Source organism: Amblyomma mixtum, chromosome 3 (genome assembly GCF_055824585.1).
Source record: "Amblyomma mixtum isolate Tamu chromosome 3, ASM5582458v1, whole genome shotgun sequence".
Lineage (NCBI taxonomy): Eukaryota > Metazoa > Arthropoda > Arachnida > Ixodida > Ixodidae > Amblyomma > Amblyomma mixtum.
The window spans coordinates 381,727,881-381,748,621 of record NC_143014.1 but is presented as its reverse complement, the minus strand read 5'-3'; the positions used below and the strand labels follow the sequence as shown (position 1 = coordinate 381,748,621).

The 20,741-nt window shown below is 48.4% G+C and overlaps 1 protein-coding gene across 2 annotated transcripts in view; it reads right to left on the bottom strand.

Annotated features, from left to right (window-relative positions):
• The window catches only part of LOC149357026 (organic cation transporter protein-like), a 76,268-nt gene that overhangs the window by 3,059 nt on the left and 52,468 nt on the right, over positions 1 to 20,741 (bottom strand). For both annotated transcript variants that reach the window (XM_089584409.1, XM_089584410.1), the window contains exons 6-10: positions 18,565 to 18,712; positions 15,224 to 15,312; positions 13,301 to 13,515; positions 7,090 to 7,274; positions 1,705 to 1,844 (exon numbers count right to left, since the gene is read on the bottom strand). In XM_089584409.1, coding sequence (XP_089440535.1) covers positions 1,705 to 1,844; positions 7,090 to 7,274; positions 13,301 to 13,515; positions 15,224 to 15,312; positions 18,565 to 18,712 — 777 coding nt within the window. The remainder of the gene's footprint in view (positions 1 to 1,704; positions 1,845 to 7,089; positions 7,275 to 13,300; positions 13,516 to 15,223; positions 15,313 to 18,564; positions 18,713 to 20,741) is intronic.

The following is a 20,741-nucleotide window of genomic DNA, read 5'->3' as shown; positions in this document are numbered from 1 at the left end:
TAAGCGAAGACACGCAAGCCCTCACGCCTTGCGAATCCCAAGCTGCTCTGTCGCATGCTTAGTTCGTCCCCTTTGCGATGCGATGTCCGGGACGCAGGTGGCAATTCACTAGAAAAGCGCTAACCTTCCACCCAGTAACCCACAGTAAGCTTTGTGTCACGTCCTCTAGCTGGCTGAGACATCGCGACCGCTGCGGCCCAATTTCAATGCACAGTTGTTTGATTTGGTTTATGGGGTTTAATGTCCCAAAGCACTCAGGCTATGAGAGACGCCGTAGTGAAGGGCTCCGGAAATTTCGACCACCTGGGGTTCTTTAACGTGCACTGACATCGCACAGTACACGGGCCTCTAGAATTTCGCCTCCATAGAAATTCGACCGCCACGGCCGGGATGAGTCAGCAGCCGAGCGCCATAACCACTGAGCCACTGCGGCGGGGCACAATGCGCAGTTGTGAATCACGGGAAGAGAGAACGGCGCGGAAATGCATGTCAGTCAAGTCCCCAGCCTTTTCGCGGTAAAGAAAGCGCAGTTTAGGGCGTTTTTTCTTCGAGGCTAATTGCAAAAATTGAGTTTACTACACTTGTGCTTAACGTCCGCGAACATGACAGATGTTCCTGGGAAACGTGTAAGATTTTGCAACACCACTACTTCCATGACACACGTTAAAAAATAAAATTGGAGGACGCTCAAGCTTTGCCTTTAAGAGTGGAACGTGACAGCGTTATGCAGCGCTGCCAGGGAGTCCACGGAACGCCGTCGCCCGTTCGGCGCGACGCCCTGCCCGTTGGAAACACCTTTGAATACAAGGCATTTTTGAGGAAAGGAAATGGCGCAGTAAATGTCTCACATCTCGGTGGACACCCTAACCGCACCTTAGAGGAAGGTGATAGCGAAAAAAGAAAGAGAGGAAGAGGTGCCGTTATGAAGGAAATGAAAATTTCATTTCAGGAAAGGAAATGACGCAGTACCTGTCTCACATATCTCGGTAGACATCTACAGCCCCCGATTATATGTCACCGGTTCGAATTCCTGCCGTAAGCTAGGCCCGAACTTATCTAGTAAGTTTATGCTGGACGAAACGCTGAATCGTATGACACCATCCGGAAGATTCTGCGGCAAACGGTGGGCATGATACGATTTTTTCCGACGCACGGTGCCGACAACTAAAACTACTACGACGGCGACGGCTTTTCGACCGAACGAGCTGTATACGTCGTCTCGTAATACCGCCACCTCCTACAAGGAGCCGCTTGTTCGTATACAGACTCCACTTTATGTATGAACGGCCTCTCCAACATGCTACTCAGTGCCTTCAGATAAAGCTGCCTAAAGAACAGCACCTCTGCTTGGATACAACCTCAAAACAAAACAGCAGTTGATAACAACAGCCCACGGACATCACTGTGCTGTACTACGCTAACCAATCACAGAAGCAAATGAAACCGTCATTTCAATTTTGTCTGTATTAAACAAGCCAGGGGCAACAAAATGCGCGTATATATTCGTCTTATGATTAGCTTTCTACTTACTAAACGAAACGCTTTGACGACGAAGTATTATCTTGTAGAACTCATTGTGGTGGGTATGAATGCGGGCGGAAGTCTGCTGCAAAGTTAAATCGTGTCTGACTGCGGTCATTTTGCACTTCTTGCTTCTGCAGTTTTATTAAAGCGCCAAAGCAGCGTCTCCCGTGACTGACTTACCTGCTTAGGCTCTCTGCCTCGTGGAAGGTATCGGGCAGCGGCTTGTCGAGCGTTTCAGGCAACAGCAGGCTGATGCCAGAAGCGATCAGTAAGAAAAGGGCCTGAATCACGTACGGCACGGAAGGATCGGTCGCCTCACCCTGCACACATGCAACGACGGTACAAGCGCTCATAAATTATCTGCGGCTGACCCGAGGCATGATGAACAATACTGCTCTTCCTGAAAGTAGTGCGAACAAAGGCTTGTTTCTTCTCTCTCGACCAACCAGTTCAAGCAACTGTTGTTTCATTCAATAGAAACGAACTATCAGAGAAAACACAGCGTGTTGCAGCTTAACGAGGCTTCGACGGCCTACAGCAAATGCCGAACCTAAGCAAAGTCACTTCCGATGTGCATCGAAGAAAGAGCTTAGGCACATGGACAAGGAGCGTGACAACAATCAAAACAACTTTAATCTTAGACAATATAACCTAACAGTCTCAGATAACAAAGCACACGAAACATTTGCTGTTCTTTCTTGTATGCCTAAGAGGAGAAGCAACTCAGCACTCATTTTATATAAAAAACAATCTGACAAAGTAAAACAACAACAAATCGCAACATGCCATGGCGGAAGCCGAATTTGCGACCCCCGCATGAACGCGTGGGGTGTTCCGTCAACTGAGCTACAGCTCTGCCATTTGCCCTACAAGATTAATGTTCAGTTAATTGCAGCCTAACCTTGGCTGCAATTAATTGAACCACACCACACTCACCTTCAGCGGCGTATGTGCTATACGCCGTATTCATGCCGCAAGTGCCAGGTGGAATGTGGCTAGTAACGTAGTAAAAAAAAATATGTACTGCGCTTATTAAAGACCGGTACAGCAAGAGGTGCACATATCGACAGGACAGAGACGGTGTATGTTCCTCGTTTTATGTTTACGTTTAGTAAGTACTATTGTGTAATGATGGGCCATAAAATATCCCCGATTCAGTGTAGGCTTCCGGAACTGTTCTGCCCGCCAAATGCTCGTGCGCACAGCCTGCTCCCCGAACCTTTAACTTATTCGTGACAGGCTGTACTAAAGCATCTTCTATGAAGGCCGAGCTTAGCGCCTTTGTGATGATGCAATGGAGGGCGCTGCAAGCCCACACTTAAACGTAACGTACGTAAAATTGAACATAGTGCTAATGACCTGCCATCCTGATGGTAGGCATGTTAGCTAAGACAAAGCTGGTATCAGCAAGAAGATTCTCTGGAGGCTTTTAAATATCGGCGGGCTTTTGGCCATGAACTCTGACGACATCCTCGCGAGAATGGACTGTCACATTACTTTCACACCAGCCAGTGGCATCATTGAGGAGCGCGGGGCGTGCGGACCTCGCCGTGTGCTGCGCTGAAGGGGGGGGGGGGGGGGGGTGCAGGGAGAGGGGGATTAGGGTTGCTACGATGAACTTCTCACTTGAGAATTCGTGCGTGGCGGTGAAAACGCACTTGCTGTTAATTTTCGCGCGAACTGAAGGAGAACCTTAGCATGCATATCGATACGCGCGTTCTTTCATGCTCAAACTTAACTTTGGTGCCGAATTTTCACTCTGTTAACTTTGGCACTAGCATTCCAGACATTCATCCATGCCTCAAAGCGTTGCCAACGTCCAATTGTTCATTAATGATCTTTTTGAAAAAAAAAACGTAAATGACGTGTTTTTCTGCTTTTTTTTTTAGGACACCTCGCAAATATTGAAAGACGATAGAGCAATTTCATCTATCCATCCGCTCCTCTTTCTGGTAGATGGCTACGACTGACATGTACTGCGAAAATACCGCTTTTGTTACATTTAATTGCATCTTACCTTCATCGGTCGTCGTTTCGTATTGGTCACAGAACGCCATGCTTTTTGCTGGCCCTCTTTGCTAACAGATGCCATTGGCCGACTAGCTGGTTCAGCTTTGTACCCGCAGGAGTACTCGTTCATTGTCACATGCAAATCTAGGCGCCTGCTGCGTCACGACGCCGACTCTTTTCCTCGTCAACGTGCGGAGACGCCTGACTCGAGTGGGGTCACCGTTGAGCGTTGCCATTTCGCCATTTCGGATTTCCTCAACATCGCCGAAGAATAGAACCACGACCCCTCCTTAAGGTCGCTCATTGAAGGCCTTGACTCTGCACACCCGAATGCCTCCTGCACGACTACGTGTTCTCCACGAAGCCACTCTGTACCGCCGGCATGCCTACCCTGGCGGGCTTCAGTTGCTGTTTGCGGTTCCCCAGCGGCTCCGCTCAGCTTTCCCGAAGGAACTGACCTTTCCGCGTGTCGCGCACATGCAAGAGCGGGTCTGCCGCTCGATCCCTAGCTGTTCGGCGGCGCCTGTGCCGGTGTCTTGTACTTGATCTATCTCGTCGCATGTAAATACACCTTGACGTGGTATTTTTCTCACTAATCAAGTTTACTGCGATAGCATTCGACGCCCCATTGTGAACAAAAGGCGAAGGCCGGCGTTGTGGTGTTGCGTACACCACCTGCCAGGTAGAAAGTGGAGGAAGAAGGATTCCCCTCTCCACTTGAAGCGGAGAGGAAGCACGTCATGCCCAGTTGCATGGGCTGCGATTCTTTTTTTTTCTTAATTTTGTTTTCTTATTCCTGAAATAATTTTTGTCGGGGAGAGGAGGGAGAGATCGGAAGGTGGCTGCCACGGGAAGAACCCACGGGGTGGCTACCGTGGACGGAGGAGGTTCTGACCCGGGCGGAGGAATACGAAACCTGAAGGTGGCTGGCACGAGAACAGCCCGGAGGGTGGTTACTGTGGAAAGTGGAGGGCCAATCAGCCAATTTCAGTCTGCTTTCGCTGATTAATGTGCTAAGCCGGCAATCTTGGCTCTTCAAGCGGGGAGAAGGCTTAATGCTAACGCAATAAAAAATTTGACACAGTGATTATGGAACCTGATGTGAGAAAGCTGCGATTGCAGTTGGATTTACTCTCGATGATTATTTTGATGATGTTACTCTAATGAATAATTTCAGCCGAGGCTTCACACATGTGACAGTATTTTTTCTGTAGGGTAGAGATGGGCACAGAGGGGTGCTGGGTGGCGCTTCTGGAGGGTGGGGGTGGCAGTGACGTTCTATGCCGCATCCGAAAATTCTCTCAACGAGACGAGAACTTTCTTTTAGCACATTTTCCTTGCTCTTTTTCCTTGCAGCGGCTCGAAAACTCTGTCAATTGGGAAAAAGTGAGACAATTTAGGTTCGTAGAATTCCCTGAAATTGCGTGAAAATTCCCCTTTCGCAAAAACTACCGCTCAAGTTCCCTAGGAAAGAGAAAATTCCCCAACGGAACATCACTGAATTTGAGTTCGAGGGCGGCGGTGGGTGCCGTCCAGTCCTCCACTAAGGGGGTGGTTTAGGGAAGTGGCTGGTGGCTGGTGCTTCTGGAAGGTGGAGTCGGGTGGGTGGGCGGTGGATGGCGCTTATAGAAAGTACGGTAGGTGGCGCTCCTGTAAGGCGCAGGATTCCCTCTCTGAGGCTTCACACAGACAATGCTGGCGTTTTCTCAAATGCCACTGGTGCAGCTAGCGCAGTGCCTTTACTTTATACGGCGGGGAAGGCGATAATATTAATGGGTTGACGATGCTTGCACTCGGTAAGACATGCGCGAATGTGTCTCGGTAATCAGTGCACGCACTGCTTCCGCAAGTAAAAAAAATGATCATTTAGGGCAAAAACCGATTATTTAAGGCCGAGACTATAGTCACTTGTTGTAACATGCAAGGTTTCAGACTGCGCGTTTTTATTTTCGTTAAGTTTTTAACTTCTTTCCACATTTTTCCCAGAAATTTAGAAGCCCTTGCAATTAGCTACTCAGAGTATAGAAGTTTCGCTCTTTTATTTCCATGTTAACTTGAATGGGATATTTTTCTATCTAACAAGTTCGTTTGCATCACGATTTTTGATAAATGAATGGCACATTTTACTCCTGTATTGTATCTTCTTGTAGAGCAAAAGCGTTTTCTCAGGCTTCCTTATTCGTTTGTTGGGTTGTCTGGCTTTAATATCGGTGGAAAAAACTGTGTCATACAAAGGAGTAAAGTAACGGGAAAATAAATTGTACGCGTCATTTGAGGTAGGATAGTTTAGTACGAATTCGTAGTAGAAATTAATAGTAAGCGCGCGAAAATGTTGTAGCAAATTTAAGTTTATGTGGCGATTGCAATCAACAGCTTTGTTAGCTATGTTTTTAGAAGGTGATAAGACGCAGAAAACGGGTAAATGATGGCTTATGTCTACGGTCGTAACACTTGCTGACGAGTTAGAAGGATGCACATTAGTGACACGTAACTCTGTTAGCGTCGAACTGTGGTCATTCTTACATGTGGCTGAAGTGATAATGTTTAAGCGTGCGGAGGTGCATTCCATGTTCATAAATCCCATTGAATACACGTATCATTAGCTAAGATATATATATTCATGTCTCCTAGTATCGAGAACTTTTTGCTATAGTTATTTAAGTACTATACGAAAAAAGTATCGCGTCGCAGCACTGAAATGGCTCGGCGCTGATCCTCTTACCTGATCCGTCTAGACGGCTAGACTAGCTTTATAGAAATATAGGCTCTGCGCCTGACAACAGCTGTGCTGTTACGGTCCTGCAAACGTTCTACTACAGCGTATTGCGTTCCTTTTCCCATGTTCTCGGGGCATTAAGTCTCTCCAATACGACAGGGAAACACAAGTCTGCAGAAAAAGAATGTTTTGGTTATTTGTCTACTCGAGTGGGAAATGACTGGGATATTATATACAAAATTTAGAAAACAGCAAAATAAGTGCTTTGCGCACATAATTATGGAGTAATCAATAATTAACTACTCATACCTTGTTCCCTTTCATTTTGGAGGCTCCTGTATTTAAAAAAAAAGACTCATTGTATCCTAGAGCGTGAGAAAAGAAAAAAGCGAGGAACCTCATATTTCCATAAGCCTAGCTTTTCTGTGAACACCTATTCCACGCAGTATACCGAACGCAGAGAACATGGAAACCACCCTAGTTAGCGGCTCCCCGTTCGCGGTGATCACGATTTTGGCGTCGCCAAGATGGGTGAAATGCAATAGCCATTAAACGAGCGCTGGGAGACACATTTTCAGCACAAGCAAGCATGGCATCCTACAGTATTACAAATGAAACACTGGAGCACTCTATATAACTTTGAACTATGCCTGACCTAATCACTGGTTTCATTTAATCCCCAGAAAAAGAAAATTAATTCCCTCATTCTGAAACTTCAGTCGCTTGAAGTGATGCGTCACGAATTGCATACAAGTGCTAGGGTCCGTATTGTGCATGCGCTGCATCGCCGTAAAGCTTGGCGACCTGAGCGCCTGGAAGAAACACAGGGAGACCCTCACCAGATCGCGGAGGAATGGCGCCACCATAGCTCCGAACCGGGAGCAGGTGAGCACGCATGCGAAGCCGAAGCTGCGTGCTGACGTCGGGAACACCTCGAGCGCCATGATCCACTTGATGAAGCCCGCATTGAGCGCCAGGAACCTCACCAGCACGTTCGATCCAATCTTCAGCCAGCCGGGACTGTCTGCGCGGATGTGACGTAGTCAAGCGTAGTTGTACAGTTCTATACCCTGCAGCTTGTCCGACACGTTGCTTGGGGTCTGCTTTTCTTGGGTAAAACGCCGACCATGTAATAGAGACCAACTGAGATATCTCGTCGGCCAAGCTCGCTATGTAGTCCGCGTGGCCGCGTGTGGTTAAATGTAGAATAATTGATCCACGTCATGGTAAGTTCAATGCTGTCTTTCGAGCAGAACTTTTTGACAGCGCGTGGATGTTCTACTGAAATGGGCACAACATTAAAAGTGGAAACTACGAACCTGTTTCAAGCAAACACCGTGGGCCTAAAGGAGGGCGAAAAAAAACACAGAAAACTTTATTGTGATGCTAGATTAAAAGAGCTGCGCACTGAGCCAGAAACCAAGTAATTGTTCGTCACAGGTGGAAGGCATATGCGGTACTCGCATACCGTTTGACCTTACTGAGGTCATATCAGTCTTCGTTCTTAGCAGCCGCTCTCTGTCTCACCTCTGGCAGCTTTAAAGTCTTTGTAGTTACAAAGTAGAATTGCGGCATCGTCCTCAGGTCAGCCTTCACCAAGACCTGCTAGCACACATCCTACAATGTTTGATTGGACGCGATGCAGACGCAAGTCGACTACGTATTCCTGCCGCCTGCTCCACCAAAACGCCGAGCGGATGTGACCATCGCTGTTATATATGCGTCACCCGGAACCTAGCAGCATATCTTAACTAAGTTTATATGGCAGTAGTTTCTTGCGATTAAAACTGTAGTTGCGTAAACAGACGATGAGATATACATGTATGGTGCAGAAAGCAAATTGGCGCGAGAGATCCAGACAGGATTGGCGCCAACTTCCAATTGAGTTTATTTTGCTCGAACAAAAACCTTCCTCACACGCAAAGAGCACACAGTATCATTCAGCGCACCCAGTTCTGCTGGCTATCATCACGTATTATATGCACCTCCCTGCATCCCAGCTTTGTTTACGTTATCGCACCTACGAGTTACGGCCGCCTCCAGATGTGAGTTATGACTCCAAGACCAGCATCGCACCCATTATCATCAGCATGCGTCCACCATACTGATCGTTTCCTATGCCCAAAAATAATTATAGCAAAGATCATAATGGCATTTTCTGTTCCTTGTCTTCTGTAGAAAGGCAAAAGAGAAAGCGCTACACTTTCAAGTCAAGTTTTGAATGGATAACACGAAGTATAGGCTTGTCTTCTTAGAATGTCGCCGTTATAGATGTTTTCGGCATTTCCGTACTAAGCATGAAATCCTTTCAGCTCCCGTTGTGGGTTCGCCGGGATTGACCTTGGTGCCAGAACAGAGGGAGAACACAGAGCCGAACTTAAACGAACTTTGGGTCATGCTTTGGGGTGATTTTCCGCCTGCCCCTTGTGGCTACTTTCCGCGCTGCCGCCGGAGCAGCGCATGCGTCAACCACAGCGTCTTCCTAGTCCCGTGGTGGGCGAAGCCAGCACGCAGAGCGAATGAGCCTATACTCTGCCCTGGAGCCCAAGCGGCGCACGCGCAGTCCTAGCGACGTGTGCGCGATGTCAGAGAGCCGCACCTGGTGTGTAATCCTCGCGCCCGCGGCAATACCTTCCCCCGCTATCACTGTATACAACGGGTTGGCGACGCGACGAAGGATGGCGCCATGCCTCCATAAGGCTACGCACTACATGCTGCACTTCCCGCCTGATGGGCATGGCGGACAGATGGCTGTGTTTGGCCGAGGAGAGACCTTGCCTCGCAATGAGGTTCAGTCTCTGGAATTTGCGATGCCACCAGCACAAACGATTTGATGCTTACGCCTGCTCTCGACCACGAGATACAGAGCATTTTTTGCAGCGTAAGCTACACTACGCGGATTGGAAGGAGTTTCGAGTGCCCTCTGCGCCGACCATATTGCGCATGCGCGGCAGCCGCGTGACGTCACGAGAGACGCTTCTGCGTCGCCCTCGCCGCCGCCGGCGCCCGTGCTTCTCTCCGACACTCCGCCGGTCGGCGCACTCCAGAGGAGTGACGTCGCAGTCTTGGCAGACTCGCCGGAGCCGCGTGCGCCCGCCGCTGTGTTTACGACTGCCGCGCGCTTGCGCATGCGCGAGGAGGGCGCACCATGCGTATATAATGCGCGGGACATGCGGTTGATGCAGTGCGCTCTACATTGAGGTTAAAGAGAGTCGAGCCGCTGCCAGTCGGCAGAGAAGCCTGGAAAACCTCAATTCATCAGACCCCGAGGGTGTCGCTTGGCAGTTAGCCGCTTACGATACGTATATGCTGGCATAGCAGAGCTAAGCCACTGCCAATTTTTTTTTTGCCTGTAGTTTCTTGATGACGCTATTCAGTAGATTCTATGTTAGTCCACTCCCCTGCTTTGACGTTTCTGCGCTATAGGGTATGATGTTAATGAGTAAGTAAAAAATACCGGCGGCTACCTCTGGCGGCATACCCTCTGGCGCCAGATGTGAGTGTACAAAGGTTAGTGGCACGGGCCTGGACCCTTTTTTCTTAAATTTGGTTCTTAGTCCCAAAATAATTTTTGTGCCACAAAGGTGGCACAGTGCCAGAGAGCTACAGTTAGCATGTGCGGCAACTATATTGTAGCGTCTGGCAGTCACCGTGCGGCGGGGGTGTACACAAAGGTGGCGCAGAGAGGGTTGGGGTCCCCGAGAGCAGCCACGGGATCGGGGTGGCTATCTTTCACCAAATGCGGGGGTATGATAAACCACAGAGGTGGTATAGGGCTAGAGGGCTCTCTGTATGCGTGACCGCGAGGTTGCACAGTAAAGAGTCACTGTACGGCGTGGGTACATAACACACCACAGAGGGGGGGCTGTGCACATGGAGTGTAGTTGTCCAGCGCGGCCGCGATGTCGTGGAGGGTAGCAGCTCATGAACCGCGGTGGCACATGACACAACATACAGGTGAGGAATACTAGACGGTTGGCACTGAGCGGGGAAGTACATCACGCACAACCGAGGTCGCCCAGTGCTTAGGGACTGAAGTGCCGTGCGCGGTTGCGAAGTTGTGGCGGCTAGCAGTGACTGGGCGCTGAGCGCGTTGAACGTGATTGCATGCGCTTCGGGGAAGCCAATATGTAACTTGCACCTCGCTTCAGCTGTGCGCTGACATTGCTTTCGAATACTTTGTGCAAGGGTGAGGCGACGGCTCGAAAAGGGCGTGCGGAAAACCACCCATTCCTACCTAACGGCAACTAGACAGAGTCCTAAGCGGTAGCCGATTGGAGCTCAAATTTCGGACTGCTGTCCTTCGCGAAGTTCCCGCATAATTCAGACCGTGCGAACGACGCTCATTTAATGTTAAAGCCGCATAGAAACCTTCTTGAAGGGGCAGCCTAGAACATAGGGTAGCCACTCCCATATAAGTACTGACCTCGGAACGCGGCAGCTGCGGTCGGGCGGAACATCACTTGTTGCGCTGCGGGCCACTCCAGGGCTCTACACTAGATTGATTGCTTCTGTACGCAACACACGCATAGGTCATGAGCCCACGGTTTTCCAGGCCCTTGATAACATATTTCTTTGGTAGAATATCATACCACAATTTTTCTATGGCCTGCTACACTGCCGGTGACGAAAACGGGAACAGCGCAAACACAAGACGAAGTAGAGACGGACGGCACACAGGCGCTGTCTCTACCTCGTCCTCTGTTTGCGCTGTCATGTTTTTGTCAGGTCACACAAACTAGCCCGCAACTGCACCCTGGTATACTCCAGGCGATAAAGCGGTGCATGAGAGGCTGTAAGCTGCCTAGATGAATATAGCCGCCGTTTCTGCACTCGAGGGTGGCTTTTCAGCTTAGGCTTTACTTTAGCCACTGTCAAATATTTGATTTACTCAGCGCAACGTTCCTAGCATAGTCCTCTAAATATTTGTTCGTACACCCTACAATTGTATGCTCGGTACTGCTCCGCAGTGAAATGTGCTTAGGGAACTTCTCTAAGGTGGCGCAAATGTGTACTATGCGGGTCATTACTCCTTAGAACCCACTCAAGCGCCGCCATGCGACTGCAAAAGAAAAGGTACGCAGCTTTCACGACAGCTCGCAGTTGTACTTCATTCTGCACTTCCAAATGGGCAACGACGTTTCTGTGACCGTCTTTCATTTCTTACAGTCTTTTTCTGTTTCTTTTTGGAAGTTTTCAGCGTTGCGTTGGCTTCTGAGTTACGTAGCACAGGTCTCGTATTAAAGGTGCACTGAAGAGGAATCTGAACTCGTCTTTTTGCCGCGGGAACTCAATCTGCACGTTCCGAGCATTCTTATAAACTTCGATTTATTGCCCTGTGTGGCTGATTCTCCTAATTAAATCGAATTAACGTCCGGCTCCCGCCTTTCTTTTTTTTAATTCTCCCTCGTACGGTGGGCGGAGTCGACCAACGCGTGGAGTGCCTTTCAGCCAGTCCCGCGGCGGCTTGCCGCTCTGCCATCGGCGGAGTAATACGTAGTAGTCCGTAGAAGCAAATAGTCTGCACGTATTTTTATTTATGCGGGCTTATTTTGCGGCTATATTATCTGCAAATGAAACTATTTATTCACGGAAACCCAAAAACAAAATAAAGCGAAAACAAAGCCTCCACGGAGCTGGCTGCAAGGCACTCCACGCGTTGGTCGACTCCGCCCACCGTACGAGGGAGAATTCAAAAAAAAAAGGAGGGAGCCGGACGTTAATTCGATATAATTAGGAAAATCAGCCACACAGGGCAATAAATCGCAGTTTCTAAGAATGCTCAGAACGTGTAGGTCGAGTTCCCGCGGCAAAAAGACGAGTTCAGATTCCTCTTCAGTGCACCTTAAAATGCCTGACGTTCAATCATAGATTGGGTGAAGAACATTTCCCCCATTTTCATCTGAGTTTGAGCACTGGCTCTACGAGTCGTTATGCATGGTCCAGAATGATGTTTTCTTTTGAAGAGGATTATGTTGTGGCGTCAGATGCATAGGCGCATCGACGGAGTGCCTGTATGCGTTTGTTCAGAAAGTTGCGTTCATGGGGTATTAGGCTTTTCAAAATGTTTACGCAGCCTACGGCCTGTAGAGCCCGTTACAGCTGACGCACAAAACGTTATGCCTGAGAGAAAGAGAGAGAGAGAGAGAGACTCTTTAATGAAGAGCAGAGAATTTAGCCGGCGTTTAAAAATCGCTGGCATGCTACTCTGCGTAAGGAGGGGAATTTGGGAGATAAAGACAAAAGGAGAGCAGAGTGGAAGAGGTAAAAAAAAAAACGAAGATAAAATGCGGCCATGAAATGGGTACTAAGGATGCAATGGCGAGTATTGATGTAACCTATGGAGTGATGGAGTGCATAGTCCGTCAAATGGGCTGACGAAGTTCACTGCATGAAGAATGCATGAAGGTGACGTGCAAGTGAATTTAAAGCTTATCGAGATGTCCAATGTCTTTTAAACATGTGAATAGAAAAGTCATTGCAAGTCTATGTTGCCTAAGGCAGGCTAAGGGACCTAAAACTTTGTCCATTGTAGGGGGCACTGAGCAGAGCTTCTGCATGCAATGTTCATAGTACGCACGCTCGTTAGCATATGCAGGGCACTCAAGCAAGATATGCTCCACAGTTTCTATCGCGGCACAGTTGTCACAGTGCGGACTGTCCATTTGTCTAAAACGGTATCGTAAGCCGTTTGTATATGCAGCATTAAGACGAAGTCGATGATAAAGTGTTTCCAGATGTCGAGGAATTCTGAATATGGTGGACGTTCCAGCTACACGCCTAGCATCAGCACTAGTAGTTACGCGTGTATTGACTGCGCATTTTGTAAGTCATGTTTCGAAATGCATGTGCAAGGTTATGGGCTCCCTGTTGTGTGAGCCTAAGAAAGGCCCACAGGATTGAAAAATGAAACAGATGAAACAGAACAGATGAAACTCACGGTGGCACATCTGGCTTTCTGCCCACGCTTAGCTTTGTGCGAGCAGGATTCAGTGTTCTTTCCTGTTTCCCCCACGCTATTGTCCCTGTGAGCGCGTAGCGAAAGCGCACCTTTCGGCAGGAACGGCAGCGGCACAACGGCCAGAGCAGCCAGCAGCAGGAAGAGCGACTGAGAGCGGCGCCGGCTGCATCGGCGCGCCACCCAGAGACCCAGCAGGGCGGCGGGAATCTCGCTGGCCGAAGAGATGGCGTAGTTGAAGTACGGGTTGCCCGGAGCGCTCGTCGACGACAGCACCAGGTTGTAGTACACGAACGACCCCATGAACCTGCGACAGAACGCGGTCATTTGTTCACCGCCACCTGATAGCACCCGATTCAACGTTCCTGGGCTTTAATTATGCAAAAAAATTGCCACAAAAACAGTAATATGTCTAAAAAAAATGAAAACAGATCCCGACACGTGTCAGTCATCAGGTGTAACGTCTTTCGTACACTCGAAAGGGAAAACAAAGGGACAGTTTTTGTCTACATTAATATCGCACACATCGATCGCTCCCACACGGTAACAAATTTTTTACATTAATTTAGCCACACACTTCAGTTACCGATAAGCGTATTATGTGCATTGTGCAGTAATATATTTCGCGATGTCTTCTGTCAGTAAGGCTCTGTGTCCAGCACAGCCTGCAGCCCATCGGCTTTTGGCACTCTTTTCTTGCAGCGTACAGCAAGGAGCAGGGAATATTTTCCGTGTTCTTTGGTTACTAACGCCGGCACGCGCCCTCATAATAATAAAATTTATTTGTTTTCACATACTACACTCTCGCATGAGGACATGGCATGAGGAGAGGAAAAAAGTGAAGAAACAATACGTAACAATCTGTAGCATGCGCCATAATATATGAAAGCACAGGGAGACAGCACAAACATGTCACCTGCAAATACAGCTCTTAAAAATTCGGTCAGAGAACGCATAAGAGTGCTAGCAATCGCGCGCGAAAGTTCGCGATTCCTTTACGGCAACTTTTTCATGCTCGCGCCCTCCTCCCTCTTACTCTCTTGCGTATGCCGGTTAAGAGGTGGCTATTGGCCAGATTCGTTCAGACGTCACGCAGCTGCCATGGCCACGGCCAGTCAGCAGCGACGCTCCGGAGGGTAAGGAAGCTCCGCCCCCCGGGGAATTCCCGCACGCGTCGGCGGTTGGGCCGGCGAAGGAGTGCCGACCTTTGAGCGTGCAAAAAATGACGTAAGGAGAGGGATAGGTGCGGAGACGCTGAAATATAAATCCTGTCTGCCGATAACTGAGCTTCCATAAAACACCTTAAAAAATATTCTTGCGCGATTGAAATTCGTGTAGCGGCGTCGTTTAACATCCCAGGCATAACATACCTTTATTCGGAGGCCCTTCCGCAGCCACTTTAAATTGAGAGGCGGAGCGGTAGTGCGCGTAGATTTTTCACAACTTTTTCATTCATTCACGAAACGACTCGGCTCGGGACATGGGGCTTGCTTTGTCGCCCAGGAATTATAGTTTATTAAACAGGCAGTCATGCCCACCTGTCTTTTTTGTAATGTAATGTAATTTTGTAATGCCCTGCTATGGAAATATTGAAGGTAATGGTCTATCTTTCCGATCTATAGCAAAATCTTTCTGCTAAACTTTTTCCATCGCTCGTGTCGAGCATTGAAGTCTTCCTTAGAAAACGAATGGGGAACGTTTTTGAGGGTAGCAAAAACCTTAATAGCAAAAAAAAAATAGAAACCTGCTGCAGGAATATCTGCGGATATATTGGTTGTTATAGCAAGATCTAACAAAAAATGAAAAAATATGAAAAAATTGCAGTCGTGAACTCTCTCCCTGTGAAAAAATGCTTTTGTCCAGAATTGTTGGGTATGATACGACTAGCGATTGCGACTGTAGCACCCAAAGAGCCTAACGTCACGTCATTCTCATCATCACGACTACACCATAAATGCACCCTCCACTGACAACCACTTCAACAAAGGATAGGCAACAAACATGCCCCCACTCACCACAGCGCAAAGAGAACCAGCGTGTTCCGCCTCAGTTTGGGCGTTCTGAAGAAGTCCACGAAGTGGAACGCCGTCGTTTTTTTCGACTCCTGCAGAGAGAAAACAGGGGAAGCTGTGAAGCGCCACATATAATTCCAAACGACTGATGCAATGCTTCAGAAAACTTTACTACTCAACCTAGTGTCCCTTACGTGGTGTTTTTGTTTTATTTTGTATCGATGGAAAAATAAAAAGCCATTCGGTTAGGTCAGCTTGAACGAAGGGACACGGACGGCATAGAAAGGTGGAACCGTTTCGCTAACGTTCAAACATGCCAAACATGTAAAACAAGCGCACAACCTCTCACTCACTTCTTTGGTTTTATGCATCGGACACACCGGGAGGACGCATGCGAGAAAAGCGGAGTTCGATCCCCAGTGCCGCGGGGTGCCCACCGTGGATGCAATAGATACAAGCTTTCCCTTCGCCTGGTGCTCAGCTTAATTAGGGTGAAATGTCTGGGCTTGAGTAGACGAAATACTTTGTGCCATGGCACTCATTGGTCGCAGGTGCCCTTGTGCCATAGTAATTCATCAGCATAATTAACGTAATCGGACCAGAAGGCTTCGCCGTACGACCAAAAAAGCATAACAGCGCCAAATAACGTAACGCGCAATCGCATTTTAGAGGGCATTGGCGTTCCTGGGGCTGCATGCCGCTATTTAATGGCATTATACAGCTTTCTTGAGGAAACCACACCAGTTCACAAGACCATATCCTCCTATGTTTAACATGCTTGGTCATCGGCGCCAACATCAATGGATGCCGACCACGGTGTAAGACATGGAGGAAGGAAAGAAGTTTTCCTTCGTCCATAGTGTAAGAACATGCCGACCATCACACCTTGCGTCAAGGCTGCGAACGCCGCTTCTCGGCGACCGGCAAACGTACGCTTGCTGCGATGAATGAGTTGCTCGCCATGAAGAGGCGCTCGCATCGGCAAATACCTATGCAATAAACAAATGTGGCTTCCGACTAAAGTTGCCAAGTCCAAGAGGGGTGTCGCTAGTCGTTTCAGCAGATGGCGTACAAAGATATTGCGGCTGAGAAACCCTGTCGCAACTCTGTTCGTATAGGATAGGATACAGGTGCTCTACAATGCCTGCTTTTCTGGCATCACAGAATCCGCCGCCACCCCGAGGCACATTCAAGAAAGGTTTAAGGACCTTCTTCCCCTTTACCGTGGCCGCTTTATCGCGAAAGGGTTCCATCAACTTCAGAGCTGTGTAAGTGCACCTACGTACCTTTCAGGTATAAGCACTCGAAAACAGCGTCTCTTCATATAGTTAAGCGGAAAGGCTTGAAACATTTATGCACCTGGATAATTTCGGACAAGGCATGTAACTAGTTCACAATGCAGCAGGGCAAGCAGCTGTATGAATTATTAGCGCTTGGCCCCGAAGTGGCACTGCGGATAACTGCATCCAATTTTGGTCCTTAGTAAAAATTGATTGCATGGCTCTGTCTGACTAAGCTGGTGTTTGTCCGGCAGCGCAAGACGAGAACGGAAAACTGGGCTAGTTGGTATAGGTTCATGCTTAAGCAGCGCAGAAAACAGGACAAAGAGGAGACGGGAGCGCTGAGCGACACAGCGCTCGTGTCGTCTCCCGTTTCCCCTTTCGTCCTGTTTTCTGCGCTGCTTAAGCATGAACGAAAGACGAGTTTATTGCAGACAAAACTGGACTGAATGATTATCCCGCCACCGCATTAGAACTTGTGACATCAAAGCCGAAGGGGACTCCTTGATCACCGCAAAAAAGTGAATCGCTGTGTGGCCTAACCTCAGGAATCCTCGCTCTTGCCTTGACAGACCGCACCCTGCTTGCGGAAACAGTCGGTGAGGGCAATATCTGTATACCATTTTACAGCGACCGCTGTTAAGCGCCTGGATTTTGCGTCGGTGCAGTAGTAGTAGTAGTAGTAGTAGTAGTAGTAGTAGTAGTAGTAGTAGCAATGTAGTAGTAGTAGTAGCAGTAACAGTAGCAATGTAGTAGTAGTAGTAGTAGCAATGTAGTAGTAGTAGTAGCAGTAACAGTAGCAATGTAGTAGTAGTAGTAGTAGTAGCAATGTAGTAGTAGTAGTAGCAGTAACAGTAGCAATGTAGTAGTAGTAGTAGTAGCAGCAGTAGCAGTAGCAATGTAGTAGTAGTAGTAGTCGTAGCAGTAGCAATGTAGTAGTAGTAGTAGTAGTCGTAGCAGTAGCAATGTAGTAGTAGTAGTAGTAGCAATGTAGTAGTAGTAGTAGCAGTAACAGTAGCAATGTAGTAGTAGTAGTAGTAGTAGTAGTAGCAATGTAGTAGTAGTAGTAGCAGTAACAGTAGCAATGTAGTAGTAGTAGTAGTAGCAGCAGTAGCAGTAGCAATGTAGTAGTAGTAGTAGTCGTAGCAGTAGCAATGTAGTAGTAGTAGTAGTAGTCGTAGCAGTAGCAATGTAGTAGTAGTAGTAGCAGTAGCAGTCGCATAGTAGTAGTAGTAGTAGTAGTAGTAGCAGTAGTAGTAGTAGTAGTAGTAGTAGTAGTAGTAGTAGTAGTAGTAGTAGTAGTAGTAGTAGTAGTAGTAGTAGTAGTAGTGGAAGTAGTAGTAGTAGTAGTAGTAGTGGGCGTAACCAGATTGTGGTAACCACGGGAACAACATGGAGGATGGTTACTCCTGATGGGGGAGGGTATGGCGAGAGCGTAAAAGGGTGCAACGGGAGGGTGGTTGCCACGGGAACCACCCGTAGGGTAGTTGCCATGGAAGAAGGAGAATTAGCGTGACTACCTCGGGAACCATCCGAAGAGTAGCTACCAGGAAAGGAGGAGGGAGAGTATGGCTAGAGCGGAGGAACATAGTGCTACGGTCCATCTGCAGCGCCTGCTGCGAACCGCGCCGCCCAAGGAAAGGGCCAGCGACGTTGGCGCCGCCCGCCAATAGAGCGGCAGACTGGAGAGGAGCGCAACTCGAAAAGCGCGTTTGCTTGGAAAATTAAAATGTGCGCTCATAACTATACAGATATGACGTTGCTCTCATATTCTGTACCTCAATGTATTGTGAAATATAAAAACTTTTTAACAGCGTTTGGTGAATCTCGCGTTACACAGTGGCAACCGTCCTGTGAGTTTTTTTTTTTTTAACATTTCCTAGCTTATAAAAGCTCCGTGTTTAGTGAAACAAGCCTCTCTGCTGCCAGAACACGGTAATCTATCCGTTCAAGGCAAGTCCAGCTTGCGCTCCTTGTCTCTTTAAAAGTGATACCAAAAATGAGCTTTGAACCCATGGGGAAAACCAGCGCCGATTCGCTCGGCATGAGATGCGTTGCGCTCACCGACTTGGCGAAGAGAACCAGGTCGCTCATGATCTGGTCCATGTCTGGCACGGGCCGTCGGTTGATCCTCAGGATGCGCACCAGACACTTCTCAGCACGCTCGATGCGGCCCTTGGTCAGCAGCCAGCGTGGAGACTCTTGCAGGATGCTGGGCAGGAAGAGAAGGCGTGGCCACTACAGCGACGGCACACGTTAACGTTTCTGCATTACGCGAAATGTTTGGCTTAGGTTCAGTACGCCGTCCAGCGGCGGCTTTTGTGGCCAATGAATTGAGCTTCGCCGAAAGAATAGAGTCATTTCACGCCAAACGGTGAACGAATGCGCCTAAGTGGAACTAAGGAGAGGCCCATAATATTTCATCAACGTCCACCCCAATCTGCTGCACTGGTAACGCGAAATTTCAAATATTTCAAGCAGTCTTTGCGTAGGAAGACGCAGTTACATAAATGAATGGTTTCCATAAACTGCGCAATTCCTATAGCTGAAAATCCATTGTCTTCAGTGCGTTACACCGTTCGTCTTCTCGCAAGATGGCAGTTTTGCATTTGGGCAAAGAAATCTGGCGGAGCGGCTCCTAAATTTCACAAGTTCATCGATGCTTCGCTGGTTGCCCTACGGTTGCTGCCACTGTACTTTGATGCATGAGATTCTTTTAGAAGACATTCTCGGCGGCAAACGGAGATAAACATCTTAAAAAATTTTTCACCCGAAGCAGAAAAAAAAAAGTTACCAACAGAGGCGCAACTTAGAGGTTAACTCGAATTTGACGCCCAATACCGCGCCCATAGGTCTCTTCTCTACTTTTGATCCACCAGACTTCCAAACAGTTTCACGAATGAAATTTTGGGGCTAAGATTTTCAGCAAATGAAGGTCGTCATCGTCTCGAAACCGCGGTGGACTTGAAGCTGAGGATGAGGCCGTACCTAACGCCGAACATGAGGTCAAATTTATCTGAAAAATTCCGAAACTTTCCGCCCGAATGTTGTCTAGCCGAAGAAATGTGCAGGCGGTCATACAATGTGATGTGACAAATCTGCGTTAGAAGTATCGGTTGTTGATTTCACTTTTACATTCATCGCGCCTTCCAATTGCATTTTCAAGTGGATTTCGCGGTCACTTTTCCATTCTGGGGCTGCCAGGGCTACTGGAGGGTAGCGATGGGCGAGTGGAGCTTTTGGAGGGTAGAGGTGGGTAGAGGCTCGTGTGTGGGAGTGCATTTTTACTGGTAGGTGCCCGGAAGTGTAGCCAGCGGAGGGCGCCTCCGGAGGATGAAGGCTCACACGTGCACGCACGAACACGCACACGCGCATACACCGCGGATTTCATGGGATCAGAGAAATTACTACCACGCAAAAAAAAATCGGCCCCGAGCGGGATTCAAACCATCGGTGACAAAAACAGAGCAGCTTCGTTTCCTAATGCCTTCGACCACTCGGACATCGCCCCACGTTTCCTATCTACGTCGCATAGCAGAAAAACAACACTGGGTCTCCTGATATCTTGTTTAAACACATCGGATGCTGCGATCCTGGCATACATTTTTCACACCAACATCACGCCATCACGCCATCACTCCAACTGCACTTCTAAATTCTCAGAGACACACGCACATGCGTAAAGGGCAACCATTCAGGAGGTTCGTCTTGCGAAACGTAGTCGCACAGTGCTCCGAGCAGAGACTTCGTCTAAAGCGGCGTTTCTAAATGCCTATTCACGATACGGCTTTTATACAGGTTAAACAGGCCCATGAACGTGTAAACGTCACACCTAGTCCTGGAGTCTTGCGTTACAGGCCGAAATCTTACAGTTAGAGCGTGCAGCCGCCGCGATGCTTCAGTGGTTACGGTGCTCGGCTGCTGACCCGAAAGACGAGGGTTCGCTCCCGTCCGCGGCGGTCGGATTTCGATGCAGGCGAAATGTCGGTGCGCGTTAAAGAACCCAGGTGGTCGAAATTTCCGGAGCCCTCCACTATACAGTGTCCCTCATAGTCTGAGTCGCTGTGGGACGTTAAATCCCTCTAAACCAGTTAGGGCGTGATTTCGGTGTCATTCTTCCGAGCCCACTGAAGAATGTTCCAAAGAAGCACATTATCAGGGCACTGCACAAAGCAGTTATCAATAGTCTCTGCTTTCGCAAACAGAGGGCAGTTCACTTATTACGGCACAATCGTCCCCAT